This window comes from Dermacentor silvarum, chromosome 4 (assembly GCF_013339745.2).
Source record: "Dermacentor silvarum isolate Dsil-2018 chromosome 4, BIME_Dsil_1.4, whole genome shotgun sequence".
NCBI lineage: Eukaryota > Metazoa > Arthropoda > Arachnida > Ixodida > Ixodidae > Dermacentor > Dermacentor silvarum.
Window position 1 is genome coordinate 110089116 of NC_051157.2, and position 22149 is coordinate 110111264.

The window sequence follows — 22149 nt, forward strand, 5'->3', positions numbered from 1 at the left end:
CTTATTGTGCTGCGGATGTACATTTCTAGGAAACGGATCAACGACGTAGGTGCGTCTTAATTTAACATCAAGTTGTACAATCTCCCTCAGGCTGAAGCTAGGTCGAAGACCCGCTGCCTCAAGAAGACGTCGGCCGACCCGAGAGCCCGAAAGTCTCACAACCTGCGCTGACCCCCAGCTCCATGAGTTTCTCAGTGCTTGCAGTAATCGGGATGCCCAACACTTTCTTGATGATTTTCCGCATCAGGGTGTCTAGTTTGTCCCTGTCCGTTTTTGTCCGATGTAAGGCTGAAAACAATATAATTGACATGGCTCATGAGGAATGTGTGATGCGCTCTAAGCAGGTTGTCATCACCAATCCTTCCTTTCTTATTAGACACTCTCGTGATCAGTCTAAGAATACTTTCAGTTTTGGACGTGAGTTGAGCAATGGTCATGGCATTACACCCCCTGGAGTCAAGCAGCAACCCGAGGATTCTAATCGAGTCGACCCTGGGGATCCTCTGATCATTCCTCATAATCTGGTCTAGAGGTGTTAGCCCTCGAACCCCCTGCCTCGGTGGCCTGTGTAGTAAAAGTTCGGATTCATTCGGGGAGAGCTTAAGTCCCGTTCCGTAAAGGAAGGACTGAGTAACTTCTAGGGCTTCCTGGAGCGCCTGCTCGACGGCCGCCTCTGAACCTCCCGGGCACCAAATTGTGATATCGTCAGCGTAGAGCGCATGTTACACATTCGGTCCTACTTTGATAGCCGCCGTCCTGCCCCTGAGGAAGGATTCCACAAAGGTAAAGAATCTAGCCCCTAGGTTTAGCGCCGAGATTTCTTTGAGTATGAAGTCGTGAGCCATTCTACTGACAAAATCTATTTTGTTTCTTTTAATCATGATGCTATAGTATACATCGCTCTTTCATACATTCCGGGCTTTCTATGACACCGTCACGCCGGTTCAGCAAGTGATAACCTGGCGCAAGCACCGACAGCATTTCTACGCCATTTACCTAATATAGTAAAGGCAACCCTGCTACAACGTAGTACTTATTTGAAGTTGGAATCCTATCGGTGATTACATAACGTTACAACCCAAGCGTCAAGAACTGATCCCGAATTAGGCTTGATAATTTCATCCGAGGTATTGTACAAGTTACATTTTTAAGATGTACTAAACCGATTGAATCTGCAAACTGATGGTTTCGTGACTGTGTAACTCCAAATGGCGTCATGAGCCATATTACAGTCCTCCGCGCAGCTGTCAACGGGTTCATTCGATTGCCATGTGGTGCCCAATGTGCTGACTTGGGTTTGGCCATTGTGTCTTTAAGCTACTAAACTGATCTCGTTCTACGGAAGACTGACGAAAAATCCCTGAAGAAGACATATAAATAGGTACAGCAGAGAATAACACGCAGTGATGACAAAAAAAAAAGAAATCGATGTCTGAGTGCTCCAGGCGGGTAGGGCCCATGCTGGTTTCTCAGACTGTTGAAAGAAGCATTTTTTCCAGGACAATCTTTATTGCAACCTACTATCGACAGTGAATACGGTATTGGTGACTCCTCCATCACACGGTTGTCGGCTCGGCTGCGCAGGTTCGGAGGCGTACGTGGTGTTCGCCAACGGCGCCGACATCAGACGCATCACGATGGACAAGTCCGAGTACACCTCCGTGGCCGCCAAGCTGCAGAACGCCGTGGCGCTCGACTATCATCTGGCACAGGACACGCTCTTCTGGTCCGACATCACCGTCGACGTCATCCGGGCCTGCAGCCTCAGCAACTGCACTGCCGACAACGTGCACACCGTCGTCTCCCGTGGGCTGGGCAACCCTGACGGGCTGGCCGTGGACTGGCTCATGGGGCGCGTCTACTGGACCGACTCAGGCATGGGTCGCGTCGAGTCCGTGGGCGTCGACGGCCATCAGAGGAGGGCGCTTGTATGGAAAGACCTGGACAAGCCGAGAGCCTATTGTTGTCTACCCGCAGTTCTCGTGAGTAGAATTACGCGAGTCGAAGTGTGTGTACCAGAAGGCGCAGGTGGCAGGCGTTCGTTACACAAGCACAGTGATCGATTAGATCAGTAAATTAGGTGTGCAAAGCGTATAAGGAAAGAGTACGAGCAATGCAACACGTCGTTTGATGTCACGTCTACTTCGCTTGCATGGTGATACTTGTCATGCAAGCACACGATGGGGTAGTTGAAGCGCGGTTTTAATTCGGTGAGTTACGGATTTGCATAGATGTTATAGTTGATTTTAAACGTCAGCCGGCATGGCAAACGATACTTCGCTAGTAATCGTTAAGAAGCAGGAATGAGAGAAGGAGAGGCAGACAGATAGAACAGACCGTAGGTTTTTCTTCCTGTTGTCCTGGCCACTGACAGGAGCCTCGCATTTACTCTTCCGTCATACCCACAGCTTTTAGGCTAAGCTCACGGCTTCTTTTATCTTGTTTACAATCTGGAAACAATGTGTGTGAGTAGACTCAGAACCTCAACTGTGGTGGACGATATTATTATCATCCATGTGTAATTTTTCATGTGCACGTGCAACACACCATGGGCAATTTTCATGCACCCTTCGTGATGCTCAATTTCCCAGGGTTGATGCAACGAAAGATCTTAGTGTGTACTTCAGCAAAACGCTATGCTTCTCTTCACACGGTAACAACATGCACTTCGCGCTCTTGGTTCTGTCTGTAGGGTATCGCATTACTTCCACTCCCATACTGTCATTCTGAAATTGTATTATCCTGTGTGCCTTCCATTACTGCAATATGCCTTTGTTATTTGGACGAAGTGTGGTAATCTACTTCTAACCCCACTGACTACGTCCAGAATAAATTGATTGTTTCCAGCACCGCTTTTGCCCTTTTGGCTACCACAGTTCAGCCCTCTCAAACATGCTTTAACTCACATCTCTAAAATCAAAGCGTGTTAAATCGCAACCTTTGTTCCCCTATATGGCACAATACAATACGCAAAGCTTGTTGAGCATTTACAATTTTCTGCGCCACAAAAGAATACTCGGCCGCATTCCGCGCTCTGCTCCAGAAAACACGTAATGAGTATTCTGCCTGTTTTGACATATTCCAGAGTTAACTCTCTGTATTTTGTATATGTGTACGTAATCATGTAGCATGATGTACTCCCTTTTACTCTCCCCTCCTCGTTTTCTGTTCCCCTTGTTTCTCTACCTCACGTTGTTTTGTCTGCCAAATGTGTCTTTTCTGTACATTTTGTCCTGCGTATAATTTTTACGTGCACCAGTACGAAGGCTCTATAGCTACTCTTGGGCACTATATATAATAAACATTTGATTGAATAATTCATTATTATTATTATTATTATTATTATTATTATTATTATTATTATTATTATTATTATTATTATTATTATTATTATTATTATTATTATTATTATTATTATTATATGACCTTCCGTTTCTCTTCAAACTCCTTCACGCTAACCTCACGTGTCCCGAACTACGCAGCTGTGTCATGTTTCGTATACCATGCAAGATCACCAGAGAACATAGACCTTTCTATGTTCCTGCCTGTCATCACGAACACTCAACTGTCCACAGGATACAGAGTATTTATAACGCTTACTTTCGTGATCTTGATATCTTTCATAACTCCTTGTCATCGTTCTTTTCCGAGCTTTGCCTTGTGTTATAATTTCATGTATTGTTCAAGTGCCCTTCTCCTCCTTTTTCTTTTGTATTTACTTTGCGCTTTGTTGTCGGTACTCTCTTCTTTTCACAATTTTCATTTTTATTCATTTATTTTTTAATGATTTTTCCCTGAGTGTTTAGTTTTTGGTTTGTAATGTATGCGTGTGCCAGCACTCAGACCTTAGGGTTGTTCCTGGGCACGTTAAATAAACGTGATTGATTGATTGATTGATTGATTGATTGATTATATTCACTTGGTTTCCAAATATAATACAATGAACAGCGAGCGAAATGAGGGCATAAGCTGGACTGGGCGCAATTGTTACTGAATCATTTCCTCTTCAACGTTATGGCAATCAAGTGCTAAATGATAAAGGCTATAATGAATAAGGAGTTTCATTAGACAAAAAAAAACTATACTTCCAACAGGCTTACGCTCTTGTTTTTTTTGTGTTTTTTTCATCCCTATCAGCACCGTGTTCTGGACGGACTGGGGCGCGCGACCACGCATCGAGCGCATCTACACCGACGGATCGGGTCGGCGAGCCATCGCGGACACTTCACTGTTCTGGCCCAACGGGCTGACCATCGACTACTGGCAGTGACCGTATCTTCTGGGCGGACGCCAAGCATCACCAGATTGAGAGCGCCGACCTGGACGGCGCCAACCGCAAAAAGGTCATCGAAGCGGGTACGTGGTGTGCTTGCAAGTGAGGCAGAAACGTGGTCTGGTTCATGGTGCGTCATATTTACAAAGCTGAAAGATGGAAAAGGACGTGGGCTAGAAATCCAAAGTATTATTCATGTCTTTCAAACTGTTACAAACTGCTTGCTGTAGCGCCGGGTGTATGTGCGACAACTGCTTTGGTACGATTATACCAAGGGGTTACACTTTTCTGATGCATGAAAAATAACTCTGGTGTTGGTATAGCCGCACGCTTCTGGGTGTTCAAAATGACGCTAAGAAGGTAGGTTGTCCAGTAGTCCCAAGAGGAAGCGTAAATGAATCAGTGTGAAGAAAAAAAAGCTGTCCTAAATGCTGAGTTATGCCAATTTTAAAAAGGCCGCTTCAAAACCTGCTAAGGAGCGAACAGACAGATTATCTCTACAGATGTCCTCAAAGCAGCAGATGTGCCAGCTTGTGTGGGCAGCTCATCTTGTACATGTGCGCCGTCGTTTCTTTTTTTTTTCTTTTTTTAACCACTGTTCTTATACGTACGGCGTTTATTAAAACTCCGTGAATAAATTTTTGCAGCGCCTGCGTACAGGCCACATGTTACTTTATTGCATAAGAAATACTTTATTATAAACAGTTTGCTTGTGTTGATTATACCTGTTTCATTGTAAGAGAGCTTGGTCTGGTGTTACACAACACAGCGCTTGCTGTGTGTGCCACTTGTTAAATCCGTCCTCTTTCTTGCGCGCTGTTTTATTTCAAGATGAAGCATTACCAACTCTCCCAAGTCGCAGTTTTATTGCGGTCTGTAGTATATGTCATTAGCATATTTACCACCGGTGCTGTTCATAGGTTCATAACCAACTTATGTTCATAACCAACTTATGGATTTACCTAAGAATTCCACAGCATTCGTGCACAGCCGCACTTCTCTCTGTTTAATGTATATGCTGATTTATTTCAGGTCTGCCGCACCCATTTGCAGTTACCATATTCGAGGACACGCTTTACTGGACGGACTGGCAAACCAAGAGTATCCACACTGCTACAAAATTCGGCCAGCACGAGCCGTCCATCTTCCACCCCAAGCTGTCCTTTCCCATGGACATCAAAGTGGTCCAGAGTCTGCGCCAGCCGGATGGTAGGGTTTCACAGAACCTAATCAATTGTACCAATTCAAGAGAGAGAACCGGTGTATTCAGCATGGTATGGCCGATGACACTGATTCAACGCAGTATTCACAGATGTATAGCTCGTAGTGAGTGCACAAGATTCTTTATGATTCAGACAAATGCCGTACGAGGTATTGAAAAGCATATTTACGAACCATTCATGCTTCTTACAGCGGATCTGTTAAAGCCTTGCTACATTGGTCTCGTTGTCATGCGCAGCATCGCCGAGATGGGAGAGCGTGAAAGCAGAGCATAGGAGCAGAGGTGGTACAGAGAGAGAGAGAGCGACAGACAGAGAGCGAGAAAAATAAAGAAAACAAAATGAACTTTCTTGACGAGGCGGGATTTGAACCCGGGTACCTACGGTCCGAAGGCGAGCGCCATAACCAATGCGCCATACACCCACGCTTCCAGAACATGCATTTATGGGAACCATACGGTTGCATTGCACCGACGATTCTAACGCTATGGGCGAGAGAAAGAGAAAATGAGAGCGAGAAAGGAAGAGGGATAGAGAGAGAAAAACAATATAAACTTTCTTGGCCTCACGGTCAAGAAAGTACTAACTCGTGTACTCACGGTCAGAAGGCGAGCATGATCACCACGCTTGCAGAGCTCCGCTGTTTCATCAGATTTCACAAGCGTGGAACTGGCTTAAATTTTTTTAGGATAGAATATTGAGAATTCCTGCTTTGACTCGAAGAGCTCAGCAAGCGTAGTTGCTCCGAGGTCATTATACTCTCAGCTTTCCGAGGTAGAGCACTACTTCATTGTATATTGAGCGTTCCGAATAATGCATTGCAATTAACCAGCACTTTCTAGCTTGTTTCTCATATTCATTTTTCTATTGTATGAGCTTTGGCGTTTTTAATGCGACCAAGGTCAGTAGTAAGTTATTCTGTAGTATGGCAGAGCCTAATACTTTATACATGTGACGATATCAGCGCATTCGATTATTGTATTACTGCGTGCTGCGTTCACATCACTTGCTATGCCCATGGAGTACATAATACTACACCTTCAATTAAAAGGACTGGGGACGTTAACCATGATCTCAGTCACGACGGCCGTGTTTAAATTCGGGCGGAATGCAACAAGCGCACTTGTACTCGGATTTATGTGGATGTTAATGAATCTCGTGTGGTTGATATATATCCGATGGCCTCCACTCTCCCTCTGTCCAACTTCTGCACGTAAAACTCCGTGTCAGGATATTTTATAAAACAAGTTTTCCTCTTTAACTCTTAGGTAGGAACACTTGCTTTTCGATGGCTTATGACAAGAAATGTTGTCATGCGCATGTTGTACTATACATCCGGAATAGTAGGTGATATCATGATAGTAAAGTAATGCTCTCTCATGTCGGGCTTCATTGTTGACAATAGTGGCAGCGCACCTCAGTTATCATCAGAATCGGCTTTCTGCGGTGTGGTGTATATGGTAAGGATGAAATCTAATCAGGCTGAGAGCATAGTCACCACACTTTGGCTGTGGTGAACTTGACTGGATGATTTTAGTTAAAAGATGGCTGCGTAATGATTCCGCAACAACTTTGCTGCCTTCAGCACATAAAATATTTGTTTTAATACTTTTGTACGTACCACACCACTTCGATATAAGACGCCTTGCTTCACTTCGTTTTACTGTGCCATTTACAAGCACACAAAGTTTTTTGCTGTGTTTTCTAAAGTACAGTAACCCATCGTCATAACAAAATCACTTTATTCGACTTGCTGCGTTATTAATAGGTTATTGTGGTCCCAACGATCGTGCAGGCATTTTAGACAGCATTATTCGGAGTGTAGTGGCGCATTATTGGAAGTGTAGTGGCGCCAGACTCCTCTCAGTGCAAAATTGCGAAACAGCTCATTAGCATTGGGTCGCTCGATACAGCATACATGTTGATCCTTTCCATTTATTCGTATTAGCTCGGAGAGGCTAAATAATTTCCGAATGTCACTCTGACAGGGCGACAGCTTGATGGGGCTGACGGCGTCACGTGAGGACAACCGACAGACAAGCCGGCTGCTCACGTGTGAAAGCAGAATTTCGGCAGTGTAATGTCGCCACTATCAAGCACGCCTTTGTTCAAATATGCATTTTAGGAGCTCCCGCTCTGTTAAGTGCAAGTACAGTCGACTCCCGCTAATTCGACCCTTGTGAGACCGCTAATTTGGTGGAAATACCCCAGAGGTCTAATCAATAAACGTTGGCAAAATGAACGAATTCAAATCCTTTGCTTATTTCTTCAAATTGGCTGTAATGATTTTCTTGATTTTTTTTTTTTTTTGCGTGTGTTCGAAGCGAGACTCCACCCGCATATTTAAACATTTTCTCAGCGTAGCACGACACGAAATAAGTGGTGACGGATGGCTTCAAGGATGGAAGAAGCATAATCCACTAAAAGATAAAAATAAATTGAAATAAAGCAGCTCCAGACCTCTGCATGCAGTAGTACGGGTTGAGGAAATTCATCTTTTTTCAAGCTTTTAGTAACCACTGCGCGGATGAGGCGGCGCCGGTGTGTGTCAAATTATTCGAAGCGGCTTGATTTGAGTTCGAACTAAAGGAGTGTTTCTTCGATAGGAACGCATGGTTTCTCGCTGCGACCTTCCGGTGAGTTCCAACTAGGAGAAAAGTTGAATTAACTGAGGTCCAATTAACGGGAGTCAATTGTACCACGTTACTAGGGTCATTTAGAGCATCTCGGCGTTCAACGAAATACAACTTGTAATGAATCAGTTTCCTGTCCCGACCACTTAGTTATAAAGAGGGTACACTGTACTATTAGTTTTTTCTTCCTACGTGTCCAGGATCGAATCCTTGCACGTTGAGCGACATCAAGTGCAGCCACATCTGCGTTTCGAACAACGAAACTGCTTCGTGTGCCTGCCCGAGTGGCTTGGACCTGCAGGGTGACGGCCTCACGTGCATAGAAAGTAAGTGTAGATGTTCGCACTTGCCTGAACACAATTCCGTGTCTTCAAAATATTTATCCTATTTTGCGTATGCGTGGGGTTCGGGCCAAACGTGTGTGAGATCAAGAATAATCGTTCAAAGAAATCTAAATATATGTACAGTGCTACCATTCCTTTCTGGTAGAATTCGTCGTTACTTCGTCCTATGAAAGTAGGCAAAGAATTTATGCAAAAAGTTTCCTAATATTGAATTACAGAGTCTACAATGAGGATCAGAAGCGTTGAGAAAGGCCTGCATTACGTGTTACTATAAAAGTATGTTTGGGTTGATTCCCGCCGCCTCTTCGTTTTCTTCAGATCAGAAGACCATGATTAAACGGTGCAAGGGTTAGTTTTCTTGCATGAGTGGGTTTTTGTTTTTGTTTGTTTCTCTTATACAGCTTGCTTACCTGTCCTGAAAGAGCAAACGCGAACGATATATTTCCAGGAAGGCTGAAATCAAGTGTGTCTCGGTGCTCGTGTAATGTCATCAGATACCCAATTAACAGGTTAACTTACCTGAATAAAGAAACAACTAATTTCACGTTTTCAAGAACACATATTTTCACCGGTACGCTTACGCAGGCAGCGAATAACATATCACCAAATCATCCCGCACACTCTTTAAAGACCTCACGTTGTTACGGATACTCAAGAATCATCTTTCGTAATGGCATATTCTTGCATGGTCATCACGGTCTATTCACTGCAAATCTTTGGGCTTCCGTCGCTTGTCTACCCTCGTATACTTTTTTAAAGCAGCACCGTATGAGAGGGTCACATTCAAATAATATTGAGGTTTTAGAATCATCACATACCATTTTGTTTTAGCTTTCCTCCGCTCTTTATTTCAACGCAGGGCCGGACTCATTCCTGCTCTTCGCTCACCGTGGTGACATACGTCGCCTTTGCCTAAATTGCACGGACGACGTGGACGTCACTGTGCCACTCCGAAGCGCCATTAGCGCCGTTGACCTCGACTGGGACGCGACTACCGACATGATATTTTGGACGGACGTCGCGCACCACTCCATCCTGAAGGCCAAGTGGAACGGCGATGGCCAAGAGGTTGGTATTCTGCGCGCAACTACTTGAGCGCCCTTGTAGTTGTGAAAAATGATAACACCTGTGCCGCTAACTGAAGGTCACAACACGTAAAATCCGGACCTCCGGTGATAATCTTCCTTATGAAAGGGAATGTGCGTGCAAAACTTCCGTAGTAAATTCTGAGGTAACCAAACTTTGAAGCCGAAATTGTGTTCTGGCTTACGTGCATACCTTAGGAGTAAGCGAATGTTCGGTATTGTAACGCTTATTTAAACATTCGCCTTTGACTTGTACATAAACGGCAGCAGAACGTTGTGCACAGCATTTATAAAATATTTGGTCATATGGCCGGACGTACACGGTGCAGGGTCAGTTTCCCTGTGTGCCCTTTCTGCTTATTGACTGCGGCCATTTTTTTTTCCTAGAAGAAATTTGAGCACAGCAAAACAGCCATCATGTAGCGCGCGTAATTGCAGAAACGCGATAATATCGTTTAAAAAACAAGACTGTGTCTACTAACGAAGGCAAAGAAAGAAGGCAATCTTGTTATAGATATAGTTCACACACGTCTTGCATATATGCACGGCGCAGGTCGTGGTCGGTACAAACGCGGAGAGCGTGGCCGGCCTTGCTTTGGACTGGGTGAACCGGAAGTTGTACTGGACGGACGCGGCCAACGACAGGATCGAAGTGGCCAACCTGGACGGGAGCCACAGGGCTGTGCTAATCTATGATGGCCTGGACAAGCCACGTGGAATCGTTGTGGATCCCATCAGAGGGTGAGCTTCTCAAACCAACATTGAGATTTAGGAAGCACCGTTCACGGTCAGGCACTCCAGGTCGAAAAAAAAAAGCTAGAATAAATAATATTAGATTACAACTTGAATGATCATACTCGCATGGCAGGTGGCGCCTAAACTGTTTTATTCTGAGTAACTGTGCTTAGCATATGCTACTGTTTGTTATTATACTGCAAATGCTGCTGCCATGAAATGTAGCCTGGGCCCTTGTCAAACTGCTGCGACAGCTATTTGCACCGGTGTCCCTCCAGTTCCCTCCTATTCCGGAAAATAAAATTTATTTGAATTTAATTATAGCCGCATCCATATTGTGCGAGGTACATTAAGCATTTATACGAGGGGGTACCCAAAAGTAACTGGAATTATTTTTAAAAAGATATGTATTTATTTATATTTTGCAAAACAACCTTATCACCTTCAGCGTACTCTCCATTAAACTTTATAAATATATATATATATATATATATATATATATATATATATATGTATATATATTTGTCGAATCTCCGATTCCATTCTACGAGATATTTTTCCAACTAGTCTGTTCTGATGGCGGATAGCTCCTTACTCGTTCTTCAACTGAACTCGTAGTCCTTTCATGTTCTTCTTCATTCGAGGAAACAAAAAAAAAGGTCGCACGGTGCAAGGTCAGGTGAGTAAAGGGCGCGGGGCAAGGGAGTCATACTATTTGAGCTTTTTATATAGAAGTAGTGAAGCGATTGCGTAACAGTCTGCGACAAAATTGGCCTGATTTGTGGAAGTCGGGGGACTGGTTCTTCCACCACAACAATGCACCAGCTGATGCAGCCGTGTCAGTGCGCCAGTTTTTGGCAAAAAAATAGCATGACCCCCTTGCTCCACGCCCCTTACTCACCAGACGTAACTTTGTGCAATTTATTTCTTTTTATTTGTTTCCTCGAATGAACAAGAACATGAAAGGATTGCGAGTTCGCGACGTAAAATAGGTGAAGGTAAAAACGAGAAAGGAGCTATCAGCCATCAGAACAGACGAGTTTGAAAAACGTTTCGATGAATGGAATCGCAGTTTGGATAAATTTATTAAGTGTAATGGAGAGTACTTTGAAGGTGATAATGTTTTGTAAAAATATTAAATACATAGCTTTTAAAAAAATATGGACAGCTTGCACTAGTGGTGCAAGGCTGGAGTCAACAGCGGAGCCTGTAATCACCTAGCTTCTTCCAGCTTTTACATATCTTGACTAAACACACGCATGCCAAACGCCTCCACACTTGCCGGGGCGTGGCTGGTCGAAACCTGCCGAGCCACCGTCAGAGGCGCCGGCTGCAGTCACGAACACCGCGCGCGTTTCGTGCGAACGCGGGGAAACGCGGACGGCGTCGGCAGCAGCTCTGCGGATTGCCTCGTTGGTGCTGCTACAATTTCTTTCTTTTTCTCTCTCGCTCTCATTTAATGTGTCTCTCTCCCGAGCTTAGCGCACGCCGCGCGCATGCTCTCCTTCCCTCTCCTTAAAGGGACACCAAAGAGAAACAGGAAGTTCAGGTGGAATAAAAGTGGGACCTTCAGGAATGCATGCAGTTTTTGTTCGGTGCAAAACTATGAGTTATTAGCGGAGAAATTCGTAAACAAAGACCATGTGCCTCTTCCTCAATTTCTCTCAACCAAGTTTTGGCGCTGAAGCAGTGTCGTCACAGATTTCATTGCTCTCAGCGAATCAGAATGCGCCATGATACGTCACCGCTTGCGTAAACGGCCGAGGCGCTGGCTGCATCATGGCTGCATGGCCGCTGCGTTTGCGTTCGCCGCGATGGATACCATTGCTGCTGCTGAACCTTTCAATGAAGAGCTCGCCAGAGAAGCAGGACTGCATTTGAGCGATGTTCAGTGAAACGAAGCGCGAAATGATCCACCGTGTTCGAGCGGTAGGTGTTTCCGCGTGCGATGGCGGTGAGCCGCCGGCCGCACCGGCGGAAAGCAGAATTTCGTTTTCGTGGACGGAACGCGAGGCGTCCGGTCCCCCAGGCGACGATGTTCCCGACAGAACAAGCGTAGAAAGTTGCGCGCGCACTCGGTATAGTTTTTCAACGCCTCCTACAAAGACAATGCCTGGAAAATGGCCTCTGGGGCACGCCAAGATACCTTCCGAGGGCAGGATTATATACATAATCCGAGGGCGAGAAATGCAGAGAGCACATGATCGGTTTCTCTGGCTCTTTTGCCGTTTTATCACGGGCAGAGGACTGAGCCATTGCGAACGCCGGGGAGCCGGGGCTCGTCGCGCGGCACCACATGAAAGGACACAATCGGGTCAACACTGCCGCTGCCCCTGAGCAAGCGCCTTGGGCCGTTTATAAAGCCCTCAACACTATACACACGAAGCATTTTCTGGCTGGTTCCTGCGAAGTCAACGTTTTTCGAGCCACGCAACACGGCCACCAAACACTGTAGAGGGGAACAGGCGCGCGCAATGATAGTGGAGCAAAAACGAAATCTACGAAACTGTCACGACCGGATGTAGCGCCATGCAATTTTTTCTTAGTTATTTAATTTTGCGCTAAACTTGTACTTTCTCGCTTGAAACGGCTTAAAAAGTTGGCAAATGCTGTTTATGTACGTTTAAGGTGTATTTTATTTTGCGTTTCATTAACAGCGATAAATCGCTCTCGACTAATCCCGACCGGCCTGCGTTTGTGATCTCCGACGTCACGAACGTGTAGTGCGGGAAATCGAAGTGGCGTCAGCATCTATCCTACAGTTTTTCGCTATTTTCTGGCTTATTAAGCATCTGTTAACCTGTAAGAATGGTATGACCTGTGATTGTGAAATGATAATCTACCATTAAAGCTGAACTTCCGGTTTCTATTTAGTGTACCTTTAACGTCCCATGTCAAGGCAACATGTGCATGGCACAGAGTCAACGAGAGTTGTGCCGCCGTCGCGGCGGCTCCGAGCTTTATCTCCCCGGTGACGTCACGGCCAAGCTGCGCCTCCACACTTCCCGTGGTGTGGCTGGAGGGAGAGGAGGCAAAGCAAACGTCTATCCGCGAGGTGGTTGCTAGGTGACGCGTGGTGACGTCATCGCCAGGAGCAGTTTTTGTTCGCACTACGCGGCCTAACCAAGAGCTTAAACAGTTCCACTGTTAAAATAATTCCGTTTACTTTTGGGCACCCCCTCGTGTTAGTTTTGTGTTGCTAACGAGACACTCTACTAGCAGCAGTAGTGCGACGTGTCTAGGCTGTCACACCCGCCGTGGTTGCTTAGTGGCTATGGTTTTGGGCTGCTAAGCACGAGGTCGCGGGATCAAATACCGGCCACGGCGGCCGCATTTCGATGGGGGCGAAATGCAGAAAACACCCGTGTACTTAGATTTAGGTGCACGTTAAAGAACCCCAGGTGGTCCAAATTATTCCGGAGTCCCCCACTACGGCGTGCCTCATGATCAGATCGTGGTTTTGGCACGTAAAACCCCATAATCTAGATTTCAATGTAGGCTGGCTTATATTCTTCAGGCTTTATTACTCATAACCAAAGCATGAAAGCTACAGACCAGCGTATCCTATACAGTGACACTCTGTACTATATATGACAAGCCTATTGTTTTTGTATAGTATGAAAATAATGTGATTAACCTGGTATTTTGTTTAATTTTGCGCTACAACATGCTAACCAAAGAATGTTTGCTAATGGTGCATACAAAACATATCCAGGTACATGTACTGGACGGATCTGGGCGACCTACCAAAAATCGAGCGGTCGAGCATGGGGGGCCAGCAAAGGTCGGTCATCGTGCAGCACAATCTGACTTGGCCCAACGCGCTGGCAATGGATTACTCCACTGAGACGCTCTACTGGACCGACGGCGCGACCAAAACCATAGAGCTCATCCACATACCCACCATGAAGAGAAAGGTGCGTCTTACACAGCGCGTCAAAATCGTGCAATGAAGGAAGAAGAAACTTTCTCCGATATAGCGATATTCGGCACATTTGAGCCGAGTGACATTCGCCTGTTCAGTGTAAATGTTAAGATGCAACGCGACGCGTCGGTGCCTTCCACTGCGTTGTAGTTGCAGCGAATAGCGCAGATAAGCTCCACACGTGAGCTTGAGGAGACGCCAGAACTTTTCTGTTTGCTTCATTTTTACTTTTATGTAGCTTTAAGTGGCATGGACTCTAGCAAAGATAATTTTGAACTCCGTCCATTGGGAACTCAAGAAGGTCTGTCTCAAGAAGGAGACATGAGATTTTGGAATTATCAAACGTCGGTAACCATATCTAGTATACCGCGCTGTTACAGGCATCTTAAGCTGGAGAATGAATCGCCATTGTCAAACTGGCCTATATTAAAAAGGACGAAAAGTCGTAGTTTTGCCCGAACTGTGAAGCATTGATGTCGATAGGAAATTATTAGAGAGCTATATGAAGTACGGTTCTAGTTGACATTCTAGCTCTAGTTGACATTAAGAGGGAAAAAATGAAGCTGCGCAGGCCATGTAAAGCGTAGGATGGATAACCGGTGGACCGTTAGGGTTACAGAATGAATACCAAGAGAAGGGAAGCGCAGTCGAGGTCGGCAGAAAACATGGTGGGGTGATGAAGTTAGGAAATTTGCAGGCGCAAGTTGGAATCAGCTAACGCAAGACAGGGCTAATTGGAGATCGCAGGGAGAGGCCTTCGTCCTGCAGTGAACATAAATATAGGCTGATGATGATGATGATGATGATGATGATATGAAGTACGGTTAGCAGTTTGATCTGTATTGTGAACTACAGTAACCATTCGCCTTCTAGCTAAATAAACAAGCATGGGTTCACGCACGGCAGACATGAACACATGTCACTCGATGACCGCGGACACTCGCTGTCAGGATGCAGGCGTGATGAAGAGTGGCAGCAGCGGCGACTGAATGCTGCCTCTCGCTTTAACGCGAACTATGTGAGCGAGAAGAGAGCGCAATCACACAGCGTTCTACTCCGGGTGCTGTATCTCAAAAGCCATCTGCGTCACGGACACAGTCCGCCGTGCGCTCTGTTTCCACGGTTTAGTTCGCGTTAGTGCGAGACGCAGCACGAAGGTCAATTTGCTCGCTGCTGCCGCCGCGCTTTCTCACTCCAGCGTTTTGACAGCGAGTTTCCATGGTCATCGAGTGAGATGGGTTAATGTTTGCTTGTGGGCGCGTGACACCATGCTTGTTAATTTAGTTATTGTGCCTATCTTTACAAGTTTACACGGCCAATAAAACTACTATCCTTGCTTCCTATAGGTGTCTACTAATTTTATATCGCAATCGATGCTTCTCCTTTCGGGTAAAACTGTCACTTTTTTTTTCTTTCTTCCCTTGTTCGTACTGGAATTACTCTATTTCTCTCCACTCCTTCCTGAACATCAGGCAGACGTTGTCACCCTTTCGGTGGCAGCTGCCAGTTTGCCTCTTCTATTGTTTTCTTCTCTGTTGGTTTGTGTGTTCTCAATCCGACTAATAATATAACAAAATAGCACATTGTTATTCCACTTGCTAGAGGCGAATGTCGAGCTGCAATACCCGTAGACGGTGTCATCCTCGCGCAGGTGCTCATGTCCCACGACCTTCCTCACCCGTTCGGGCTTACGGTGTTCGACGGCCGCGTATACTGGACCGACTGGGACAAAAAAGCCATATTGTCGGCCGACGCCGCTACGGGTGAGAACAGGAGAACCGTCCTGCCGGGCCGAGATGGCCTCCGCAACATACTCGTCTTTCATCGAAACAGACCTTCAGGTAAGGATGAGGCGACTTCTTTCCGTTTCTCTCTGTTTTTACACTCTCGTTCTCTCAGTCCTACTGTGCAGGCATTCTTGAAAAGCAAAGCAGTTCAGTGGCTATGGGGTTCTAAGGTCATTGCCTCTGCTGATAGTTGTGTACTAGTTAAGGAACGCATGGTGCTCAAACCGCATGGTGGCCGCCCGCCACTACGGCGTCCCTTTTGGACCGTATGTAGCTCTAGGACGTTAAACCTTACGCTGTCATTCGCGCCTCCATTGTGATTTACAGCGGTGATTAGAGCACGATACGCCATATTCCTGTGCGCCGTATATGCAGTTTTTTTTATCAAGTAATCGCTTTCGGTGAAAACGTTTCGACTGATTAGTTCGTGCCAGTGACGCAGTAAATAAATAGCCGGCTGGCATTCTTCAGCATTCAATAACTACCGAAACCACGATGTAAACAAAGTACATGCAGCCTCCTACATTGCTCTATATTGACTGTTCAGTAGGGACACATGAGAGCCCCTTTGTTACGCATTTGGGCCCCTGGTCACTAGTCCTTTGTTTTACCAGGCAGTCATGGCGCTCAGTAGATAAGTAATTCCTGCAAGTATTGTGAGCATTTCACTGATGATCTGCCATCACTTCTTCCCCCTTTTTTCAGTACCAAACTCATGCTCGTCGAATAACGGCGGCTGCAGCCACCTGTGCCTTATCGCGCCCAAGCCAAAGGGCTTTGTATGTGCCTGTCCCACTGGGACGATGCTCCTCAACGACACCAAAACATGCTCAAGAGGTGAGCACCGCATGACCACTCCCACTGCTTTTGAGGTTCCTGGTGAGTGGCACGATAAGAGCAAGGCCCAAATATCGATTTTACAAAAATGGACTCAAATTGGAGAGAGCTACAGCAAAAAATTCTTCTCTCCATTATTTAGTGTTTCAGTGGCTCTAAACCACTATAAGTCTGATCATTATTGGTTATATAAGAAACGTTCTTCTATCCTTATCCGTAGATTTCGTGAGAATATTCACCGCACATATTTTTCATCATCTTTCAAATATGGTTTACGCAGTCTGCTGGGAAGTCTGCTTCTTTTACTGGTAGAAGTTCACCAGTAAAACACATGGTGAAATTTCATTTACGGTAAAATTTCATTTGCTTAAAGTACCCACGCCACGTTAGCATTTATTAAAGATTCACTTTTGTTGCGCACAAGTTTGTTTAAAGCATCACTAGTTAAAATTAGCACATATAGTCAGTTGGAATCAGGCACATAAGCATTTCATTAGGGCCTACGTGCATATCTGTAGTTCCGAGAAAACACAAATGTTTATTCAGGCTCCTTTCAAGTGTGGCGTACTTGTAACCAGTTCTTGATAATGAGTGGTATTTCTACCAAAGTGTTTCGCAATATCTAGATAACGAAATTCATTCATTCGTTCAATGATTTTTTAGGCATCATGTCGAATGGTGCCAGAGGCACTTACAGCCGTAATAGTGAGGCTTCATGGAGATTTGCCTATGCATTATAGAAGCCTGTTTGACAGAGCACTTGCAATTGGAGTTTTTAGTCGTGCACTATTGAGCTTTTAAAAACGCAGTTTAGATGTCTGCATGAAATTGTAGGATATAACATTTATAAGTCCGCTAGGCGGTCCCTCGCGTCTTACTGAGGATTTTGCCATTAAACTAAAACACGAGTAAGTTGAAAAACGCTTCTATGGCGCATCACATAACGACCATAAATACCGCACTATTGCAACAGAATACAGTACTGACTGGAGATGAGAGAGCTGTGTTAAACAACTCCACTGACAATTTTAACGGTCATTCGCTTGAAAAAGCTGTTCATTCGTAATGGCTGCGTGAACATGGGGGCGTAAATAGTGACCTTGAAAAAACGACACAGTGAATAGCGCTGTAGTAATCCAGTGCGTTGCAAGCCCAGCTGGGATGCGGGTACGTGCTTCAATCCCCACCACCGGACATTCACCGGTTTGCAAGACGGGCACAAACAGCCCCCGGCCAGGCATTCAGCTTTCCAGGGGTGCGTTGCTTAGGAGAGGTTCGTACAGACCGCTTTGCTTACTGCGCGAGATCCAAGACAAACTAAGCACCACACAAATCTCAAAACCTACGGCTGCCGGTTACATTTCGACAATTGGCCGTCACGCGGGTGTCCCTCCCAAGCGCTGAGGTACCGTATTATCCGGGAACCTGGCCGGGCGCGCACTTGTACACATTTTACCGGTAGTTGCTCGGCGGCAGCTCTCGTCTGCCTCCCACAGCCACGGTGGATGCTCTGCTAGAAAGCTGTCGGAGGTTGGACAAGGGGGCGCCGAGAAGCTTCGCAGAATCTATTGAGCGCAAGATCGAGCATGGTTCACCGCCTGGCGGGCACTGGTTCAATCGCAGATAGTGTGGATTGAGCCGCGCGTCGTCTGCCAGGCACTGCGTGTTAACATGTGCGTGTACGGCGTGAATAGCTTTAAAGGATGCTTCTTCTGTGGCTGTAGCACTGTCATAAATGCTGGTCTGCATTTTTTTTGACAGTGTAAAAAAGCATTTAGCGTTTCCCTGTCGTCTTAGCGATATAGTAAGTTCAGTGAATGCCCGTGTCGAGCGCTCGATTTGTGATTGTCGCACCCTCCGCGCGGCACAATCATATCAATTTTATTATCGCTTCGTGTTACGAGAACATGACAAAAACATTCTACCTTGTCTTAATTAAATGAAGTGGCAGCAGCGAGACGTGATTACCGTGCTTGAGTGACTCGTCACGGTGTGTTGATCACTCTGTGATACTACGGAACATGAACGGTGTGTTGTGAACATCGCTCAGCAATAGAAAAAAAAAAGAGTCGTAAGCGTGCGCTCATATCATATCGCCTCATATATTTATATTACGATAACTCCGTTATGGTAATTGCGATAATCGCGCATGACTCTCGCTTAGTGTTCCGCGACCGAGACGTTCATTTAATATGCAGTTCTGATGTGACTACGGTGCGTTAATTTTGCCTGATAATAAAGTCGTGCGCTTTTGTACTTTGATTAGCTGCTACAAAAGGAAAGCTAGTCTCTAGACGCAGGATAGGCGTCCTCATTCCACTCCTCCGTCTAGAGACTGCATTTACACATTAAAGATGTTTATTCTCCTCTCTCTCTCTCTAGACGGAGGACGTCATAACGAGTTGAAAGGCGGTTATTGTATCTCCTTTCGCTCTTCATTGTGGTGGTGTTAGCTTGATGTAATACAGTGGCCACTATTAGCTGAACTTAAACTACCTAATGATTTTAGCTCCTCTAATAATTCCTACTTTGTCAGATCGCTGTCATGCGCGTACTCGTGCAAGGACAATAAAAATAATCTCGTCTGAAGCAACCTTATGATCCTACTAACGTACTGTCACAGGTACCTATAGCTTGCCTAATTGAACTCATTAACTGTTTGCATTTTACAGCGAATAAACAAAAAAGAGGAAAAAAAGGTGTTGTACAGTGCGCATCAATCGGTGTTGCAGAGTGCACATTAACTTGCTACTTTACCTTTGTTCTACAGAAATACAGATTTTTTAAACCACAGCAAAATCCGCACATAATGAGGTATTAGTAACTGGTGCAATGATACAAAAGATGACCCGAGAAAGTGCCGAAACAGAGACTGTGTGGCTGAGTGCTAGCGCCGCATTGAATGACAGTTTGCGCTTCTTTCAAGTAAATCGAAACGTGCACATTTAGTGCAAAAATGTGGGATTGGAGGGCAATATAATATCAGCTCACTGCATTCAGCGCGTTTCATTACTAGAAACTCGGGCCAGATTGTTTACAGCGGAACGCCAACACAAACATTTCAATGCGCGCCATCGACCGCCTATCCACACTAGCGTGGCGACTGTGCTGCCACCTATAGTTTGACCAGGTGCCTAATAGGTCACCCTTTCGAAATGCAAAAACACCTCAAGTAGCCGTGCACCAGGTCGATCGACATATCTACCCATTATAAAAGCTGGTGGGTTCCCGGCGCTTTCGAGATTCGAACCCAGTCTCTCTCGCGTATGAGGCGGATGCTCTACTTCTAGTCCTACGCTTTATGGTAAAATATCTGGCGTAGCATACATGATTCACCTTTCTTGCGGTAAAGTGCATGTGGGACAGTTCGGAAGATGCGTCAGGGAGTGAGTGAATAAACTTTATTACGGAGACCAACCTGATAATGCCCGAAGGTGGGTAGCCACCATACGAGTAGCCGTGGCCCCGTGCTGATAGCCTAGGTCTGTTCACCAGCCGTAGCTGGTCCTAGGTATTGGTCTTGTCAGCGGGGCCTCCCACAGGTCTTCTGTTGGTGCTTGGATGGGCGTTGTCCGCGGGTTGTTTTTGCATTCCGAGACCAGGGAACATCACGCATTGTTAAACGCTTCAGGGTCTTCACATATTGCTGACTACTGTAAAAACTATGGTTGCTATGGGGTCTTTAATTAAAGAAACTGAGATTATTTTCCGACATCGGGATTACCTAACTCTTGAGCTCGTAGAATTATACCATATCTGAAAAGGGGGAAGTGTGCGTCAGACAAGCCACAATCATTTTGTACGATAAAAAGTTCACCTACCTTGATAATTGCCATTTCACTGCGTTTTTGTTTGTAATTTAAGTCACTTTCTGTCATGGATGGTTCCGTTGATTTCACCCGTATCTTTGCGCTCTTGCGCTTGAGCAAGAAATTGTAAAATTAATGCTATAATCTTTATGTTCAATAAAAATTTTGAGTTGTGAGCCAAAGCGTAGTCCTGTCTGCTTTTCTGTAGCCTTTTGTCTTTGTGTCGATGCGGTTCAACATCTTTTCATCATGAGCTTTAACCAACTTGCCTGACTCACCTAAAAAAAAAAACTCGGCGCGTGTTATGTGCTTGCTTGTAATTTTGCTGAGCCATTTCTGATTCTGACTGAACACCCCGTCCTTTCAGGAATGAGACGTTTCCTTATCTTCTCTCGTAGAACGGAAATACGAAAAATGTCTCTCGACGTGCCTTACTGGGCAGATGTGGTTGTACCGCTCAGAAATCTACGAAATGTAGTCGCCGTTGACGTCGACACGGGTGATGGTTAGTATTACGTGTTAATATGTTCATTATTTTATTGCATGCGGCATTGGCCCCGCAGGCTTCTCCTGCTTGCTGACTCGGGCAACCCGTACCGCTATGGTACGTTACTGGCAGCGCAAAACTTGGACTGCTCAGCGGCGTTCAAGTGGACATTAATGCTTTAGCATTCACAACTCATAAGAAATGCTTAGGTGTCATTTTTTTCCTTGTTTTGTTGGTGTCCGAGACTTTTTCCAGGTCTTAAGTACAAACTGTACTGTGGGCCAGAACGCCTAACTTTTGCATATATACGATCGCGAGAACGAAGGAGAGTTCAGTATGCATGAAGTACCTAACGTGGCAACCTATTTATCCATCACTTTGTTGCAAACTATACTAACAAGGCTTGCAAGCCATGAAAACAATTCCAACTACCCAAAAATGTAGCATTACTAATCGTTTCAACAATATTTAATGCTATTCCACTGTGTTCATTGCTATCTATTTGAGACAGTTTTTCTCAATTTTCCCTACCCACAGAACAAATTTACTATGCCGATGCCGAACGCCATGTTATTCAAAGCTGTGATACAGACGGACGCCGCGTAAAGGACGTGGTCTCGTTTGGTTTGGAGACGCTTGGTGGCCTTGCTATAGACACCATCGGCCGCAAGCTCTATTGGACGGACTCTGGCAGGAGCCTTATAGAGGTATCCGAGTTGGACGGAAAGCACAGGCACGTACTTATCTGGAAAGATGTCGACAGTCCGCGGGCAATCGTTCTGCACTATGAAAAGGGGTGAGTGTTGTATTGTGCATTCTTTACGTGTCTTCGGCATAATAAAAGCGTTGCGCATAGTCACGAAGGGACAGCATTTCAGCGGGAAAACAAAACACGACACCCGAATGCCAACTATCAACTGTCGATACTATCAGACAATTGATAGTTCGTGCTCGGGTGTCGTGTTTTGTTTCTAGCTTTCGTCGCTTTGAGCAACAGTTTTAATTGCAATTGCA

At 45.4% G+C, this 22149-nt stretch overlaps 1 protein-coding gene across 1 annotated transcript in view; it reads left to right on the top strand.

Annotated features, from left to right (window-relative positions):
- Positions 1-22149, top strand: part of LOC119448829 (low-density lipoprotein receptor-related protein 4-like) — a 192902-nt gene that overhangs the window by 151974 nt on the left and 18779 nt on the right. The window contains 13 exon segments of the mRNA XM_049665923.1: positions 1585-1955; positions 2693-2714; positions 4134-4261; positions 4263-4356; positions 5306-5482; positions 8327-8458; positions 9330-9538; positions 10109-10296; positions 14006-14207; positions 15867-16056; positions 16708-16839; positions 21016-21153; positions 21673-21931. Of these exon segments, the coding sequence (XP_049521880.1) occupies positions 1585-1955; positions 2693-2714; positions 4134-4261; positions 4263-4356; positions 5306-5482; positions 8327-8458; positions 9330-9538; positions 10109-10296; positions 14006-14207; positions 15867-16056; positions 16708-16839; positions 21016-21153; positions 21673-21931 (2242 nt within the window).